Source organism: Sorex araneus, chromosome 5 (assembly GCF_027595985.1).
Source record: "Sorex araneus isolate mSorAra2 chromosome 5, mSorAra2.pri, whole genome shotgun sequence".
Lineage (NCBI taxonomy): Eukaryota > Metazoa > Chordata > Mammalia > Eulipotyphla > Soricidae > Sorex > Sorex araneus.
In genome coordinates this window covers 102,708,205-102,724,802 of record NC_073306.1, presented here as the reverse complement: position 1 = coordinate 102,724,802, position 16,598 = coordinate 102,708,205, and the positions used below count along the sequence as shown (strand labels likewise).

Genomic DNA, 16,598 nt, shown 5'->3' with positions numbered 1-16,598 from the left:
TAAAATAAGATAAAATATTTTTAAACAGGTTTAAAATTTAAAAAAAAACAGGTTTATGTAAAAGGAAAATGGATTAAGACTAGAAAAGAAGGTAGTGAGATAGTAGATAAGTAGATAAATAATAGATGAGAAGATAGGTAAGTTAGTAGGTAAGTACTAGACAGGCAATAGTTTGAATTTAATAAAATACCAGTATCCACTTGTCAGTAGTGAACACATTTGGTTTCTGCACAGACATAAATTTTCTTAGAAATGGAAGCAAAATGAAAGAAGAGTTTGAAGAAATCTCTGTCTTAAATTAAATTTCACCATCACATGATGGAAACATAGCACCATTGATTGAGTGTTAAAAGCCAGTTGCTGAGTCATTGATCTATAAAGGTACTTACTGGAGGTGGTAAATGGAAATTCCTTCAGTCAGAAAGGGCACTTCAGATGGTCAGGAAAGATTTGCCACAGTGGGATTACAAGAAGAGAGTTTGTTTCAGAAGGAATATATTTCTTTGTGACGAAGTTTTCATTATTGATGGCTGCCTGTGGCTTCCACAAAATGAGAAGCAAAGCAGACAGTAGCAGCAAAAGTGAAAAGCAAAGAGGAAGCTAGCTGGGGGAATTCAACAAATAGTACTTATGAAATTAGTGAGTAATATGATAATATAGGAGGCCATTTCACTTTATGGGAAATATTCACTTGCGAGCTCTTTAAATGAAAAATTCTCCAACACTGTAATAGACTGATATGAAAGATTTATGTAGCAAGAGGCCTTTACAGATAGCAGAAGAAATTTGAGGCTATGAAGGTTGGCAGTTCTACCATTAATACTTCATTCATTTAACAAATATTTATAGAGTTCTTACTATGTACTAGATACTATACCAATCAATGGGAATGGAAACAAATAATAAGGGAGCAAACAATAAGCAATGCATCATGTGTCCTTTAGAAGTGCGTATTACAATGGGAAGGCTGATATAAAATACATTTTATTAATTCATTGGGAATATTTAATGATCACCTATTAACAAGGCTAGTGGCAGGGGAGATAAATAATGCAAAACTAATATTTAGAAGATAGCCAATTTAAAATTCACTTAAATAATAAATTTGTATTTTTTCCCTATGTTTCAACACAGAATCAACATAAAATCTGTTAAAAAATGCAGTGATTAGAGATTCAACAATAAATCTTTCGAAAGAGAGCACAGAACAATATGCCACAGAGATGTCTCCAGACCCCGTGACAAGCTGTTTCATCTGAGGGAACCCAGAGGAGGGTAGGTGAGGCCCCTCCCCAGCCCAACGAAGCCAGCCCCAGCACCAAAAACCTCCAGAACTCAACCACTTACAGCTGCTCTCCGCACACTCGAACCAGCCTAACCCAGGAGTGAGTCTATTCCTGGACATCTCACACTTTACACCACTGATATACCAAGAGTAGCACATCACATTTGATGGGATTTAAAGTACAGGCAACCAATCTTAGGGTTGATTGGTTCAACCTTTAAACAACATGTTACTAATCTCTTCTACAAGGGCTAGATGGCTCCTGGGTGAAATACAACAATCTTCACGTACTTTCCTCTAAGAAAACATTTTTGGATCATTTTTAACAGATTATTCATAAAAGCAATACAAAATAAATTACTTCATTTCTGCTTTGGAGGCAGGGTTTGGGGTTCATGATGTAAACATTGATGATATGGTGGTGGGAACACATTTGATTGGTTTTTGAACATTAAATGTAATCAATTGTTATGAACAACTTTAGAAAAAGAAAATTTCAAAAAATGCAGCATTTAAAGGAGATTTGGGATATCCAAGTAGATATACAATAAAACAATAGAAGAGAACCAGGCAAGATGTTCTTGGTTGTTATCAACAACAACTACTTAAAATATTAGCATATGCTTTAAAAACTGATTGATTTTATTTCTTTAAAAACTTCTCCCATTTCTGTTTATTATTGTTTTAATGACTAGGGGTCACACACACACACACACATACACACATGGTTTCTGATACTCATACCCTTGACTATCGTGCTTACTGAAGGTCACACACTTTTAGTTTTGTTGCATGAATGCATATTTGGGAGAAGAGTGCTCACTTACATTCTTTTTGTAGAATGCTAAAGGGATCACTGTGGTGCTCACACACCAGTTCACTGGGGGTGATATTCACACTTCTTTTTGGTTCTGCTACTGACACAACCCTGGCTGTGCTATGCTGGGGATTGCACACTTTCTTATAATGGTTGGGGGTCCTAGAGCAGAGCTACCAGAATCATGCTCCATGCATATGCATGGGCTGGAGATGGAATTCAAACACTTCACACTTGTGAGGCAGGCACTTTTGTCACTGAGCCATCCTCTGGAACTGTTTTTACATTACAAGGATTTCTTAGTTCTGATGATCAAAGTCATGGGTTGCCTAAAATAGTGGTTTGATAGAGTGAAAAATGCTCTAAATTCTCAGAAGAGATTTCAGATAGAAGCTATGTCTTGTACAGTGTAAAATTTCCTGTGCCATATCCACATCATGCATTTCTAATAGATCTCAGCATTCCTCATGATAGTATATCAAATAGTCAAGAAATTCTTGGCTTTGCTCAGGGGTTGCTCCTGGTTCTGTATCAAGAATCACTCCTGGAAGAATTCACTGTTTAAGGATTGAACCAGGGTCAGCTGCATGAAAGCCAAGCACTTTACTTGCTATATTATCTCTCCAGTCCCCAAATTGTTGATATTTTTTTGCACACTTTCTTATAGTTACCTTAGCCTTTGTATCTATTCCTAACCACCTACTCAGGAAAGCAAAAGAATACTTTGAGCTTCATTTGGGGTTTACATCACTGTCACTGTAACACTGTCATCCTGTTGTTCATCAATTTACTCGAGGGGCGCCAGTAACGTCTTCATCTGTCCCTGTCACGTGCTAGAGTAGCCCAATGGCATCTACTTGCTCCAGGAACATGAAGAGCACCTTGTTGTTACTGCTTTTGGCATATCAAATACGTCACGGGTAGCTTGCCAGGCTCTGCCATGTGGGAAAAAAATTAAAAAATTAAGAGGTCATGCGACCACATTTGTGGCCACATGCTCCAGGAAAAATTGTGTCACTCTCTTCTGGGAGCTTTGTTTTATAGCCTCTGAATCTTGGCCGTTGATGAGATTATATGGCACCAGGGGGAGTTTGTGGGTGTGACTGCCAAGCTACTGGAAAACTGGGGATCTGGTGGAGGAGGCCCAGCCCCGATCTGAGCAAGATTGGAGATCTCAGCCACGGGTCCCGCATACCTGGGTTCCTCTGTCGGTTCCTTCATGGATGAGGCTCATCTGAGCATATGGAGAGTGGCCTTGGGCATGGCTGTAGCTGGATTCTGGAGGTTTTCAGCTGCCGGGGCTCTGCTTGGGGTGGAGAGGGAAACTCAACCTACCCTCCTCCGAGAGGGCACCAGTGAAGGCTGCCTAACTTTATATGCCCAGTCTCCATCCCTGAGCTTTCCCTAGCCCAATTTCAGCCCTACAGAAAATGGTCCCCTTACATTGCAACAACAGTGGACACAGAATAGCTGGTCTGCTAGTCTAGGCACTGAGTACATAGAACACTAACTTTTAATTTTGATTTTCCAGCGACAAGAATTGGCTGATTCGAATTCTATTTCTTCTTCCTCACTTTTAGGTAAAATCAAAGAGTGGAATAAGGTAGGCAGTAGAAAAGAAAAATAAGAGGCATAAACTAAGAAAATCATGATTCTTAAATAATCAAGGAGTCATTTTGAAGGAAGAAACTTTATTGAAAAAGTATTCATAGGACTAAAATTTACATAGGAAATAAAACAAATGCTATTCATTGAGTCCTTACAAATACTGATTATTTCCTTGTGATGCACAAGCATTTTAAAGAACTACATGACTATATAACATTGATTCTTTTTTTTTTAGGAGTTGGTGAATGTAAGGTACAGAGAAGTGAAGACACTTCTCAAGGTGACATAGCTATAAATGGTCAACCCATGATTCCACAATAGCTAAGGCTCTTAGGCGGTGTGTTTAATTTTACCAATGTGAAAAAAATATAAACTATCAAATAAAAAAGAACAAATTTACCATGACACCAGTGAAGCTTAAATTTCACTGGAGTCATGGTAAAGAATTTTACTTTCTAGGGACTGGAGAGATAGCACAGCGGGTAGGGCCTTGCACGCAGCCGACCTGGGTTCTAGTCCTCTGTCCCTCTCAGAGAGCCTGAATAGCTACCGAGAGTATCCCGCCTGCCCAGCAGAGTCTGGCAAGCTATCTGTAGTGTATTCAATATGCCAAAAACAATAACAAGTCTCACAATGGAGATGTTACTGGTGCCAAATCGATGAGCAGGTTTTCTGAGACCCTGAGAGAAGTTCCAGTAATTGTTAATCCCAGTTTTGTATTCTCTTAGTTAAACAGACTCTCTCAATTATATAAATTTTGAGCCTCAGAAATCATAAATCTGCCCCCCCCCACTTGAAATACCTCACTGCTCCAGACTAGATTTCTACATGGTCCTTTTTTCTTATCTCCCACTATTCCAATGAAAGGCTAGTAGAGACGTTTTTTCTATTGGGTCCCAGTTCTTTCCTCTCCTGGAATATCATTATTTTTCCTTCTTTTTAAGACAGTGAGTTGTGTTGGGTGTCTATGGCTTCCAGCCACTCAGCAAAATGATATTAATCATTTCTCTGGCATTTTCACATAGGGCATTGCCAATTTGGTGCTTGCAACCCCTTGTGACAATAGCCAGTCTTCTAATTATAGTAAATGCAGTCATGAAAAGAACCCAGATTATAAACAAACAACCATGAATTTTGCATCTGCATGTCATGCTCTGAAACAATATTTTTCTGAGTCATGGATTATCCATTTGGATCAAACCACAGAAAGCATAGTGTTTTGTTAATTTAGGACCTTTGGGAAGGGTAAATGAATTCTAGTTAAACATCCTAAAGATTCTGTTTTCTTCAAAGTAAAACATCATGGTAAATCATTAATAGTTCTTGAATGACTACACATTTAGGACAAGAAAAGATTCATGTTAAGTGAACTACATTTCCAGATTGTAACAATGTACAATGTGCAATTACTGGAAGATTCAATCAGCATTTGAAAACAATGAATTATTGTAAAACTTGATTTGGAACCTAATTTGTACCATATGATTATTGGGACGAGACTATAATGAAATGTTTGTTTGCTTCTTATTATCTACATAAACAAATACAGGTATGTGTAAGAGAGTGTTAGTTTAAGCAAGAACAAGCACTCTCTTATACATACCTGTATTTGTTTATGTAGATAGGCTGTGTGACCTTAGACAGTGAGCTTGATCATGATGGTGATTGTGGTGATGACAAAGTTAACATTAAAGGGCTGGAGAGAAAGAGAGTACAGGCGGTAAGGCAGTTGGACATATCCCTGCTTGAATCTTGGAGGTTGTATTTGGTCCCAGAGCACTACCATGCTTGAGCACCACCAGGAATAGCCCTTGAGTACCACCTAATGTATCCTCCCCTCTCCCCCCAAAGTTAATGTTAAGGATTATTTATAATCTGCCAAAGACTTGTATATATCCTGCCACTTAATCTTCAAATCTCTGTCACTGTCCTCTTTTATCAGATGAGGACTGAAAATCAGAAATAGCAAGTATCTTGTCAAGATCATACTATATGCTGTGGTTCTGGGATTTAATCAAGGACTTCTATATGACCTGAACCCAAACTCTGTTTTTGAGGGTTTCAGGGCTTACTCCTGACTGCACTCAGGATTTACTTGGCAGTGCTTGGGGAATCTAATGCAATGCTGGAGATCAAACTTGGGTCAGCTATGTGCAAGATATGTATCTTACTAATAGTGCCAGAGTGATAGTACAGCGGGTAGGACATTTTCATTGCATGCGGCTGACCCGGGTTAGGTCCCTGGCATCCCACATAGTCCCACCAAGCACTGCCAGGAGTGATTCCTGAGTGCAGAGCCAGGCGTAACCCCTGTGCATCACCAGGTATTACTCAAAAAGCAAAAAAAAAAAACAACCAAACAAACAAAACATAAACGAAGAAGGTAAGTACCTTACTCTCTGTGCTCTCACTCTAACCTCTAAACCCAGACTCTAAATCAATCATGCTGCATGTCATTTTACCTCTCTGGAATCAGTTGTCACATCTCCAAGTGAGGGGCTTAGTCTCCCTAATCTCTGTTGTTTGCTCCAGCTCTAAAGCTGTAGAATGCTAGGATTTCAAGTTGTAATATTCTAGTAATAAAAAAATAGTGCTTGAGTTTTTATTAATATTTTTGTTTTACAAATTGATCTCTACAAGCGCAGGCTAATTAAAACCCCACAGCTCTTACATTTCCCAAATAAACAAAGGCATGCACATTCCCCGTCCCTCAGAACAATACACATAGCTTTGTTTATGCATGGTGCCCAAGATAAAGAACCAAATATCTGGTCAGAAGCAACAGGTTCTATATGAAGAGAGGGATTAGGTTGGCATTTAACATGGTGAAAATAACAGAATTAGCAGTCTAAAAAGTGCTCAGACTTTCCAGATTAAGATAACTACCATGGCATAATCTGCGCATACAACCTTAGTTAACAAGGAAATTATAAAGCTGAAATTTATGTGCTAAACTCTTGATAGGCTGGAGCGATAGTACAGAGGGTAGGGCATTTGCCTTGCATGCGGCCGACCCAGGTTCGATTCCTCCGCCCCGCTCTGAGAGCCTGGCAAGCTACTGAGAGTATCTTGCCTGCATGGCAGAGCCTGACAAGCTACCTGTGGTGTATTCGATGTGCCAAAAACAGTAACAACAAGTCTTACAATGGAGACGTTACTGGTGCCTGCTTGAGCAAATCGGTGAGCAATGGGATGACAATGACAGTGTGATACAGTGAAACTCTTGATATCTTTGGAGCACAAGTGTTTACCTTTTATGAAAGGGTATATGACTGAAAAGAGGCAGTAATAGTATTTTTTATTATTTTTGTTTGATTGCAGGCCATACCCAGTGGCCCTCAGGAGTTACTTATATCTCTGTGCTCCAGGATTACCCTTGTGTGTGGTGGGAGGTGTTTTTGGGGGCCATATATGGTGCTGGGAATTCAAATCAGTGCTGGTGTGCGTGCATGATAAGCACCTTCCCTGCTATTCTATATTTCTGTTACAGAGTTTCCTATTCATGGGTTAGGATTCTTTAAGTATATATAGTCTGTGAGGAAAAGGGAGAAGACCCTTTGTTTACTTCATAAAGTTGTGTATTGGTTGTGTATTGGGAGTCCTTGGACTATGAAGGTGAAGCATGTGAAGACTTACCCTTAGGATCCCAACGCAGGATAAAATGATCTACTTAGGAAAATCTGTCTATGCTAACATAATACGCACTTCTTCCTCTACTTGTTTTATGTTCAAGCAGAAGATAACATTAGAGCTACACCAAAAAGGTTATAGGCACTGGGATGAGAATGGAAGGGATAAAAAGGCTGGGATTAGGATAGCCTGCTATATATATATTTCCACCACAGCCTCATTATACCTGTCATTGTTTATTATTAGATGTCTATGAATTTTGCCCTCAGCTGTTATGCAAACTCTTGAGAGTAAAGTCTAGGAACAAATTTTACTAAAAGTATTATTTTTTTAAAAAAAATAGGGATCACGGGGCTAGCATGATAGCACAGTGGGTAGGGCATTTGCCTTGCATGCGGCCAACCCGGGTTCAATTCCCAAAATCCCATATGGTTCCCCCCACACTGCCAGGAGTAATTCCTGAGTGCAGAGCCAGGAGTAACCCCTGAGCAACGCTGGGTGTGACCCAAAAAAGCAAAAAAAAAAAAAATAGGAATCACTTCCTATTTGTGATGATAAGACCTGTTTTTGAGCAGGGAGATGTTTGGATGCCATCAGGGCCACTCCCAGGGGTTCTGGGAGCCATGTGTTTCCTGAAATCAAACTCATAGCCTCACACCTGCTAAGCCTGTGTACTTCTTGAGCCATTTTTCCCAGTCTCACAAAGTCTATTCTATATGTTGACATATCACATGAGTTTATGATCATGAATGATAGTTGTATGGTTCAGTAGTTATGTATTATGTCAAGAGAGGTAAAAAGAATAATATGAAACAATACTGACAGAGAGTAGAAGCACACACTTAGACTTGAGATCAAACCCATAATAGCTTAATTATCTAAATCTTAGCTTCTAAAACTACGGGTCACAACCCCAGATGAGGCAAAGTCACTGAATGTGGACATTGTAAAAAGTTTGGCAACAGAAAAATATCTCTGAATGCACAAAAGAGCAAAAAATTAATTCAAAAATCAAAGATGTAATGAATCAGAGGTGTTTCTGACAGTGCTTGCCTGTGTTGTATTTCATGAGGGAAATAGCACGTAACGAAAGAATTTAAGAAGTTTTGATCCAAACCATTAGATAAGCCTTTTGAAAAAGTCCATGCCTTGCCTCATAAGTTTGTCAAGACAGATACTAATGATTTTTTAAAAATTAATTCCTCTTTCCTTTCCCTCTTAGCTGGTTCTGTTGTTGTTATTGTTATTGTCAAAGGTTGTTTGTTGTTATTGTCAAAGGTTGTCCACCTACTTGGTTGTGGTGCTCACCAGGGGTTTAAGGCTCCTGTTGTGTTTGCTGGAGGCCACACATTTTGGTTATGGTGCTCACACAATTTTAGTTGTGGTACTTAGAGGGGTTGCACTCTTACTTTAGTTGTGTTTCCTTACACCTAGCTGTGGTGTATGTTAAGGAATGCACGCTTTGTTGTAGTGACAGGGCTCCCAAATATGAGAGCTGCCAGATGGGATTCTCCCTGCACTCGTGGGGCAGTCCTGAAGATGGAAATTTTGGCTTCATGTTTGCAAAGAAGGTGCTTTTACTACTGGGCCATTCCTCATTTCCCAGACAAGAATTTTTTGTTTTTGCAATTGGAATAAAAAGAGGACATAGAAGTGAGAAATAGGGGTCTGAATGGATGACTTTTGATTTAATTACAATTTTTATAGTAATTTAACAATACAGTTACAACAGTGTTAGTGTTCATTGTTTTTATATGAAAAATTACAGTACTTTCACTCCCACCAAAGTGCTCAAGACCCTCCATATTTGAATAGTGTTCTTATGTCAGCCTCTTTCTTCCCACATTACTTAGGAATTTCAGATTTGTAGTCAGAAGCTAAGAATTGTAAACATTCAACACTGCCAATTCCCCTGTTCTTTTTTCGTATATATTACATGAGTGAGATAATCCCAGTACCTGCCATTTTCCCTCTTGTTTCACTTACCATGGTGCCATCAAAGTGGCAGCAAACTTCGAGATACCATCTTCTCTTGTAGTTGCATAGTAGTCCACACACACCAGAATTTCTTTATTCAGAATTGGAAAAATTTAACTCAATTCAGTCAACATGTACCAATTATGAGCCAGGCAGTGTAGAAAGGTCAGATGAATTCCAATGGAGTTTCACAGAAGAAAAAATGGTGTCTTTGAGTAAATAATTGCATCATAGAAGAGGCAGTGTTTGAAGTAGAAGTTGAATAATGGTAGGATTTTTCTAATACGGAAGTACAGAGAAAAAGGCCATTTAAAACTTAGCGATGTAAAAAGGGCATTTATAAAGAACCCAATTGTGTGCCATGTAGTTTTACTTAATCTATTTAATTGTTTTGCAGATGCAATAGGACAAGATACAGAGAAGGAAACATATTTTCAGTAGAGTTGTGACTTGCATCCACAGCTGTGTGATTCAAGACTAGTAGAATGATAAGAATACAAATAAAACTTATTGAGCTGCCTTGTCCTCTAGGGAAAACCCCATTTACTCAACCATCACCTCTCTGATAGTTCTTACTCCAGACCTTTGCGCTGAATGTTCTTTGTGTGCCCTAATTCTAGTGGTTATCTTTGGATTGCAGTTGTCCAATGTCATTCATTTGGAGCACAAAGGGTCCTGAAGTTGATAGGAGAGAACATGGCTCTATCTGCCTATTTCTGTAGAACAACTCTAGAGGGCACTTCCTACTAAAATCAAATTTTGCAGTCTTAGTCTCATTCAGCAGAGTCTACACAAAAATGAGCAGAGTCTACACAGAATGACTGTGTCTTAATTGCAAGAGGTACGTAAAGGAGTTTTCTGACATCTATTTTCTGCTGAAATAAATTGATAGGGTGGTGTTCAGAGGAGCAAAACATTTAAAAAGAAAGACAGAAGCCCTCTAGAGAAAACAAATTGTTATACCATTATTTGAAGTACTTCTGTATTGAAACTAAACTCAAGTTTGGGTCAGGGTCATGAATGAAGAAAGGGTGCGAGAAGGGCAAAGACAGAATTGTCTTCACAAAGATAGACGTAAGTCACACACATATTATTTGGAGGTAGCACGCAACAGAGAGGTCACCTCCTCCTCTGTATGTGACCAGCTCGGTATAAACACACCAAAGTTGGGCATATATAATTTTGGGGGTTTATGAACATGTTAAAAAAATTTAAAGCTATGTTAAGCATGTCAGTCAGAATAATGGCGGTGAGTCCACATTAAAACTATGAGTCCACAGCTGTTATTGCTTAGGTAAAAATTAAGTTTAAATTCAGTTGAAAAGAGTAATTCAATAATGAAAGGATTAAGTAAGTACAACGGGAGCCACAGAGCAGTGACATGGTTTCTGATGCAAGAGAGGAGTGGCTGAAGTCAGAAACTCTCACAGGTAAGTAGGATACCAGAGCTCCACTCACCACCCAAGTGTCCTCATGTCCCTGGGCCCAAATCTCATCTGTTAAAGAGAAATTACAACATTCTCTAGACTTCATGAAGGTGCATTCCAGTAGTCTGGGTCCCCAGTGGAGGTGGGGTTAAGGTGATACTTCAATTTTTTGTCACGTTTTCTGGGAATGTGGGGGGAATTTAATCTTTCATTCTTATGATTCAGCCTCACCTGAGAAATGTCAGACCCCCAAGTTTACCATTTAAAAAATGTGGCTCTGTGTCTGAGTGGCCGAAGGGGGAGCCGTCAACATAGATGGATTTTTGCATTTGATTAATAATTCAAGCTCAAGTTTTGGTTTGCCCTAGGAAAGATCTGTTCTCAAGCTCAGTTTGGTCTTGGGAGGCTTTCCCTTTCATAAATCCTTCCACTGAATTACTGGCCACTCTCAGGTTGTGAACTGACTGACAATGCCCAGGGTCTGGTTCCCTGGATATAGCACTGTAACACTGTAGCACTGTCATCCCATTGTTCAACCGGCAAGCTACGGAGAGTATCCCGCCCACACAGCAGAGCCTGACAAGCTACTAGTGGCATATTCAATATGCCAAAAACAGTAACAACAAGTCTCCTTGGATATAAGAAAAAAAATCTCAAAATGTGGACATTACTTTGCTTAAGTTAGTTCAGCATTTATTAGGGGACATTTATGGTTATTTATTAGGGAACATTTATGGTTAAGAAATATCTATTACTTCAGGGAGGAAAGAAAGAAATGGAAGGTTGGGAAATGGCTCATCCAAGGCCTCACAGGTCCTGGGTTTGTCCCCACAGCTGCATAGCCTCCTGAGCACTGCCTGGTGATTCCTAGAACTACTGAGCTCCAGTAGTACTTCACTGTTGTCCAGTCTGGTTGACCAAATGTGGCTGAGTGAACTCTGCATTTAAGATGTTGAATTCACTTCAGCAGGGGGATAATCTGACTGGAAACAAATTCATAGCAGTGGGTACAGCCTGAACTCACTGATCTAAGCATTTGTGAAATGGTTGCTGAAGTAATCTCATACTTGGACCTGCATATAAGAGAAATTTGATAGCTGCCTTAAATGTAGCATCTATTTAGAGATTATTCTTAAATATAGCTTGCATTACAGTGGTAATAGCTTTTCATTCGAATAGTTCAGCTGGATCAGATCTTGGGCTCCAGAAAGTAAGGCTAAAGATTGTATCCTCAGTAAGCAAACCCAAATATCATTCTTAACTCACGGTTCTGTGAATAATCCTCAGATGAATCATTTGGCAAGTTATATGCCTCATTTTGTTTTTGAGTTAATAATAGGCAGGTTGACAGTATTACTGCTCACCAAGAATTCCATTTTCCTTGTGGTACCTTTTCTTCAGGGCAGTAATACACTTCCAACTTGTTAAAGTTTTGAGTGGTCATATGTTTTGTTTTAGCCAATGAAATATGGGCTAAAATGATATATAACACCTGAACTCAAGCTTTAAGAGCTAGTTTATCTCTTTTTCCTCTGCCACAACTGCTAGCAATGTTCCAGTTTAGATCCCAGAATGGTGACAACTTAGAGCAAAGCCACAGCAGACCTTTGGTGGTTATCTAATGAATTCAAAAAATAAAACTTTGTTGCTGCAAACCAGAACTTTTGTGTTTTTTTGTTATGGCAGCATAATCCAGCCCATTCTGGTTGATAATACTTCTAGAAATAAGAGTATTGCCATCTTCTGAGTGCACATAAAGTGCTATACTCTGAGTTAAGCATTTTATTTTCTCTTTCTAAGTAACAAACAACCTTATGAGGGAGAGATATATTTTCAAGTTATAGATGAGAAAGTTAAAATTCAAGTAGTTTGAAAAGCTTTGTGTTATTATATCCTGGCGTGTGTGTGTGTGTGTGTGTGTGTGTGTGTGTGTGTGTGGTCAGGTTTTACACAGGTCTTTGCTCTTAACTGTTTCACTTTAATATACTGCCCTAACCCAACAAACTTTTTTAAAGCTGCTACACCACAGAAATAAGAAGGTTTGAGATTCTCCCTACAGGGAACACATATCTAAAAGTAAGGCCTCGTCTCTCACAATCTGAGAAAAAAAATAGAAAAATGTAATCTATTTTTTATAGTTTATTAAAAAAACTATTATTTCTTTTATAAGACAAGATCTATATACACATGACTATCATAAAACAGTATAAAACCTACACCTATAAAATAATGCAATAATTACATTATGCTGCTAACTTGATAGTTTATTGGAAGCTTAATAGAAACACAAATATTTATCACCAAAAGATGTTTGTATGTGAGAAAATTTTGGGATAAGTGTATGTGCTTATAAAATTACACATAAGAATTTTCCTATGCACACACATGCATTTATTAATACACACTTAAAATTTTTCTATGAATAATATAATTGTATAATTTTAGAACAAAAACACTTAAAGCAAATATGTACTATACACATGACATGGTGTTTGGTTTTCCAAACAATTGACAACTAAATAATGTTATAACCATAATAATTTTTCATTAAAAAATAATTGTAGCAATTAGAAAGCATCCAAGACAACCATTCTGAGACAAAATTGATTATACATTGATAACAAAGGATCATCTAAGAAATTGTTAAGATTTTAGCTGTGTGTGCATGAGCTTGTTGAGGCTTGCAAAGTTGCCAAGAACTGTGTGGGAGTCAGAATTTTTAGGAGAGCAATGAATTAACATCTTCAATAAACTTTTAATGTGCTAACTTAAATTCAAACTAAATCTTAGTGACTCCTAATTCCCCATGAAATAGTTGGTATTGTTATATCTATGAATTAGATCAGGATCAGTTTTCATCCATTGAAATGACAGCATGTCCATAGGTCCATTGAGCATACTTTGATAACCATTGTTGTTAAAGTTCAATAAAACAAATTGTCCAATATTTTTTATTAAACCCATATTCAGATAGAACTTCTTGCACAACATGTCATCACAATTGAGACATGGGTATCTGCTTTCTACACATTTCAATTTTTTTTAAAAAAAGTTAGGTGTTTAGGTATTTAATTTTAAGAGAGAAATGCTGGTGAGGTTGACTCTGAGCTATTGGTAGCATTAAGTTTCCTAAGTCTTTAGAGATATTTCCTTAGTCTTTTGGTGGCCATTTATGCACCAAGAAAGCAGTGTGAAATCTTGCTTCATAGATATAGTTCTGAGAAAGCAAAGGGTACTGGTAGTGAATTTATTTTTTAATTCCTGTTTGAGGCAATCTAGCTATAAACCTTTGTGTGACTTTGCTCTGGGCTCATGTTTGGACCACCATTCAGGTCATTTTGCTAGTTTGCTATCTCCATCTCCCTTTCTTTTGCACCCGACCTCCATATTGGCTTCAAGTAAAGTAGTACCTTTGAAGGTTAATGAGTTACTTGTGTTCTCTTTCTGTAAACATCAAACAAGTAAAAGCAATATATTTTTTTGGCTTGCTTATTTTCAATTTTGGTCACTCTTAGATAAAATTATTTTTCTGGTACACCCGCTTGTTTATTTTCTCAGAATAGATGTTATACTTATATCTTGTATGGTGGGTTAAGCTATGCACCTTCCCCCCACATTTATTGAAGTCATAAATCCCCAGGACCTCAGAATGTGTTTTTATTCAGAAATAGGTTCTCTACAGAGGTATCAGATTAAATTGAAGTCATTAAGCCTGGCTCTGATACAGTATGGCTGGTGTCCGTATACAAAGGGGACATTTGGACACAGAAAGAGCTGTGCACGGAGGGAAGACTATCGAAGCCACAGCTTGCCATCCACAGGTCCAGAATGTTTAAGGACATTGGCTGCAAGTAGAGAGGACTAAAACAGAGGCTCTTTTACAACACTAATAGGAATCAACCCTGATAATACCCTGATTTCACACTATTAGCCTCCAGAACTGTGAAATAATACATTTCTTTTGTTTAAGCCACCCAGTTTCAGCAGCCCCAGGAAACTAATAGACCATGTAACTTTGCCAATGATATTAATTCATTAAAATTTAATTCAATTTAACAAGTGCCTGTAAATGAATTCAGGCATAAGCAGTGATATCTGATAATGGCTTAACATCTCCTCTTCCCCATCGGGTCTATACTCCATTTATTATACTATCTTTACAGAGTACCTTAATTTCTCTCTGTTCTCAGTTTACCAGCTTAGGCTTCTGGGCCATTATTATAAATTATTTCCTTACATTCCATCAAATGCCTCACCCTCTCTCTTCATTATTCTCCATTGAATACCTGAACCTTGAAAAATTTTCTCTTTCTAAATCCTTGCGTTAAATGTGACTGGCGAAAACACACATGATTAACAATAACACTTACAAACAACTAATCTGAGCTACCTGGTCATTACCTTATTTATAAAGGATTATTTTACTTCTTCCTATTCAAAATGTCCCCCTCCTCTTTTCTTCTATTCTTCACTCCTAGCTAATGCCCCCCCTTTTTTTAATAGAGGAACATTCAAAAGATTATGCCTATGAGCACCATCTTTCATGTTTACCCAAATGTGTGTTGCCTTCACTGGCCTATCTTTTTACATTAGGGTGATCACCCATGAGACTCAGGATAGCACCTACTCCTAGTTGCCAGATCCTATTTCTTCGGCTTACTCAGGAGAAGACAACTACTATAGTTGTATCATTGATGTTCCCATTGATGTTCACTCATCTGGGTTTTTTTTTCCGTCATACTACAGACATGCTGAGAGAGAACATCTTTTGACACACTTCTTACAGATGCCACTTATTTTTTTTTCTCAGAATAAAGAATACTTTATGGGAAAATATGTAAAACAAAATTTCTTATGCTTCTCTTCAATGTCGCTTCTTTTACAACTCTGAAGGTCACAGCAATAATCTCCAAACTTTCAAGTCCATCAATCAATTTTGTCTTCATCTTATTTATAAGAGGTACTCAGCAACAATGGTTATTTCCCCAATATTGAAATACTTGTTTCCGTTGGCTCCAAGACACTGTACTTAGCTGCTTTCTTTCTCCTTCGATAGTCATGTCTCCATCCCCTTTGATTTTTTTTTCTCCTAACTTTCCACACTTTTAAGTATTAACATGTTCCAGAACTGAGACTTTGGATTTTAAAAAAATATTTTATATTACTCCTATTCTCTAGGTAGTGTCATTTCATCTTATATTTAAAATATCTAAATGTGGGCCAATGAGATGACTCAAAGAACTGAAGCATACACACTACTTGTGGGAGTCCCAGTTCAGTTTCTGGCACAACATGGTCTCTCACATCACTGTGTGTGGCCCCCAAACAAAACAAGACTATACATCTAAATGCTGATTACTTACATTTTATTTTCCAATTTTCATCTCATTCCTGAATGCTTGAATTCAGCATTGAGTTGCCCACTCAATACTCCTACTTGGATGTCTAGCAAGATCTTGAATTTAACATAACCAAAATTGAATTCTGAATAGCAACCTCCCCTCGAGTATGTTTTATTCCAGTAATAGCCTCTTCAAAGCAATGACAATTCCTCCTATCAGTTGTTCAGAATTTGAGCATTCGTTTCTGACATTCATCTTTAACTCACCAGAACAAAAGATGTTGACTTACCTTTGGAATGGTATAGAAATACTTTACCCCTTCCTTTATACATATTCTTTGGTCCAAGCAACCATTATATCCCATTTTTGCATTTGTTTCCCAATTAGTTTTGATGCTCTTTCAAAAGTGTATAGCCTGATCCCAGCGGTCCTTATAATAGAGTGATCTGATCTTATTTTCTGTAACAGAATGACTGTAGTATCTTTCACCTTTTGTGTAATTCACCTATTTT

General features: G+C 38.0%; 1 protein-coding gene across 5 annotated transcripts in view; it reads right to left on the bottom strand.

Moving 5' to 3' along the window:
• CABCOCO1 (ciliary associated calcium binding coiled-coil 1) overlaps positions 1 to 16,598 on the bottom strand; it is a 243,173-nt gene that overhangs the window by 36,920 nt on the left and 189,655 nt on the right. The window contains exon 6 of one of the 5 annotated variants that reach the window (XM_055140475.1): positions 9,500 to 9,596. The exons of the other annotated variants lie outside the window; for them this stretch is intronic. Within the exon in view, the coding sequence (XP_054996450.1) occupies positions 9,546 to 9,596 (51 nt within the window). The 3' untranslated portion in view covers positions 9,500 to 9,545. Of the gene's footprint in view, positions 1 to 9,499; positions 9,597 to 16,598 lie in introns of those variants that run through there. 5 annotated transcript variants of the gene reach the window in all.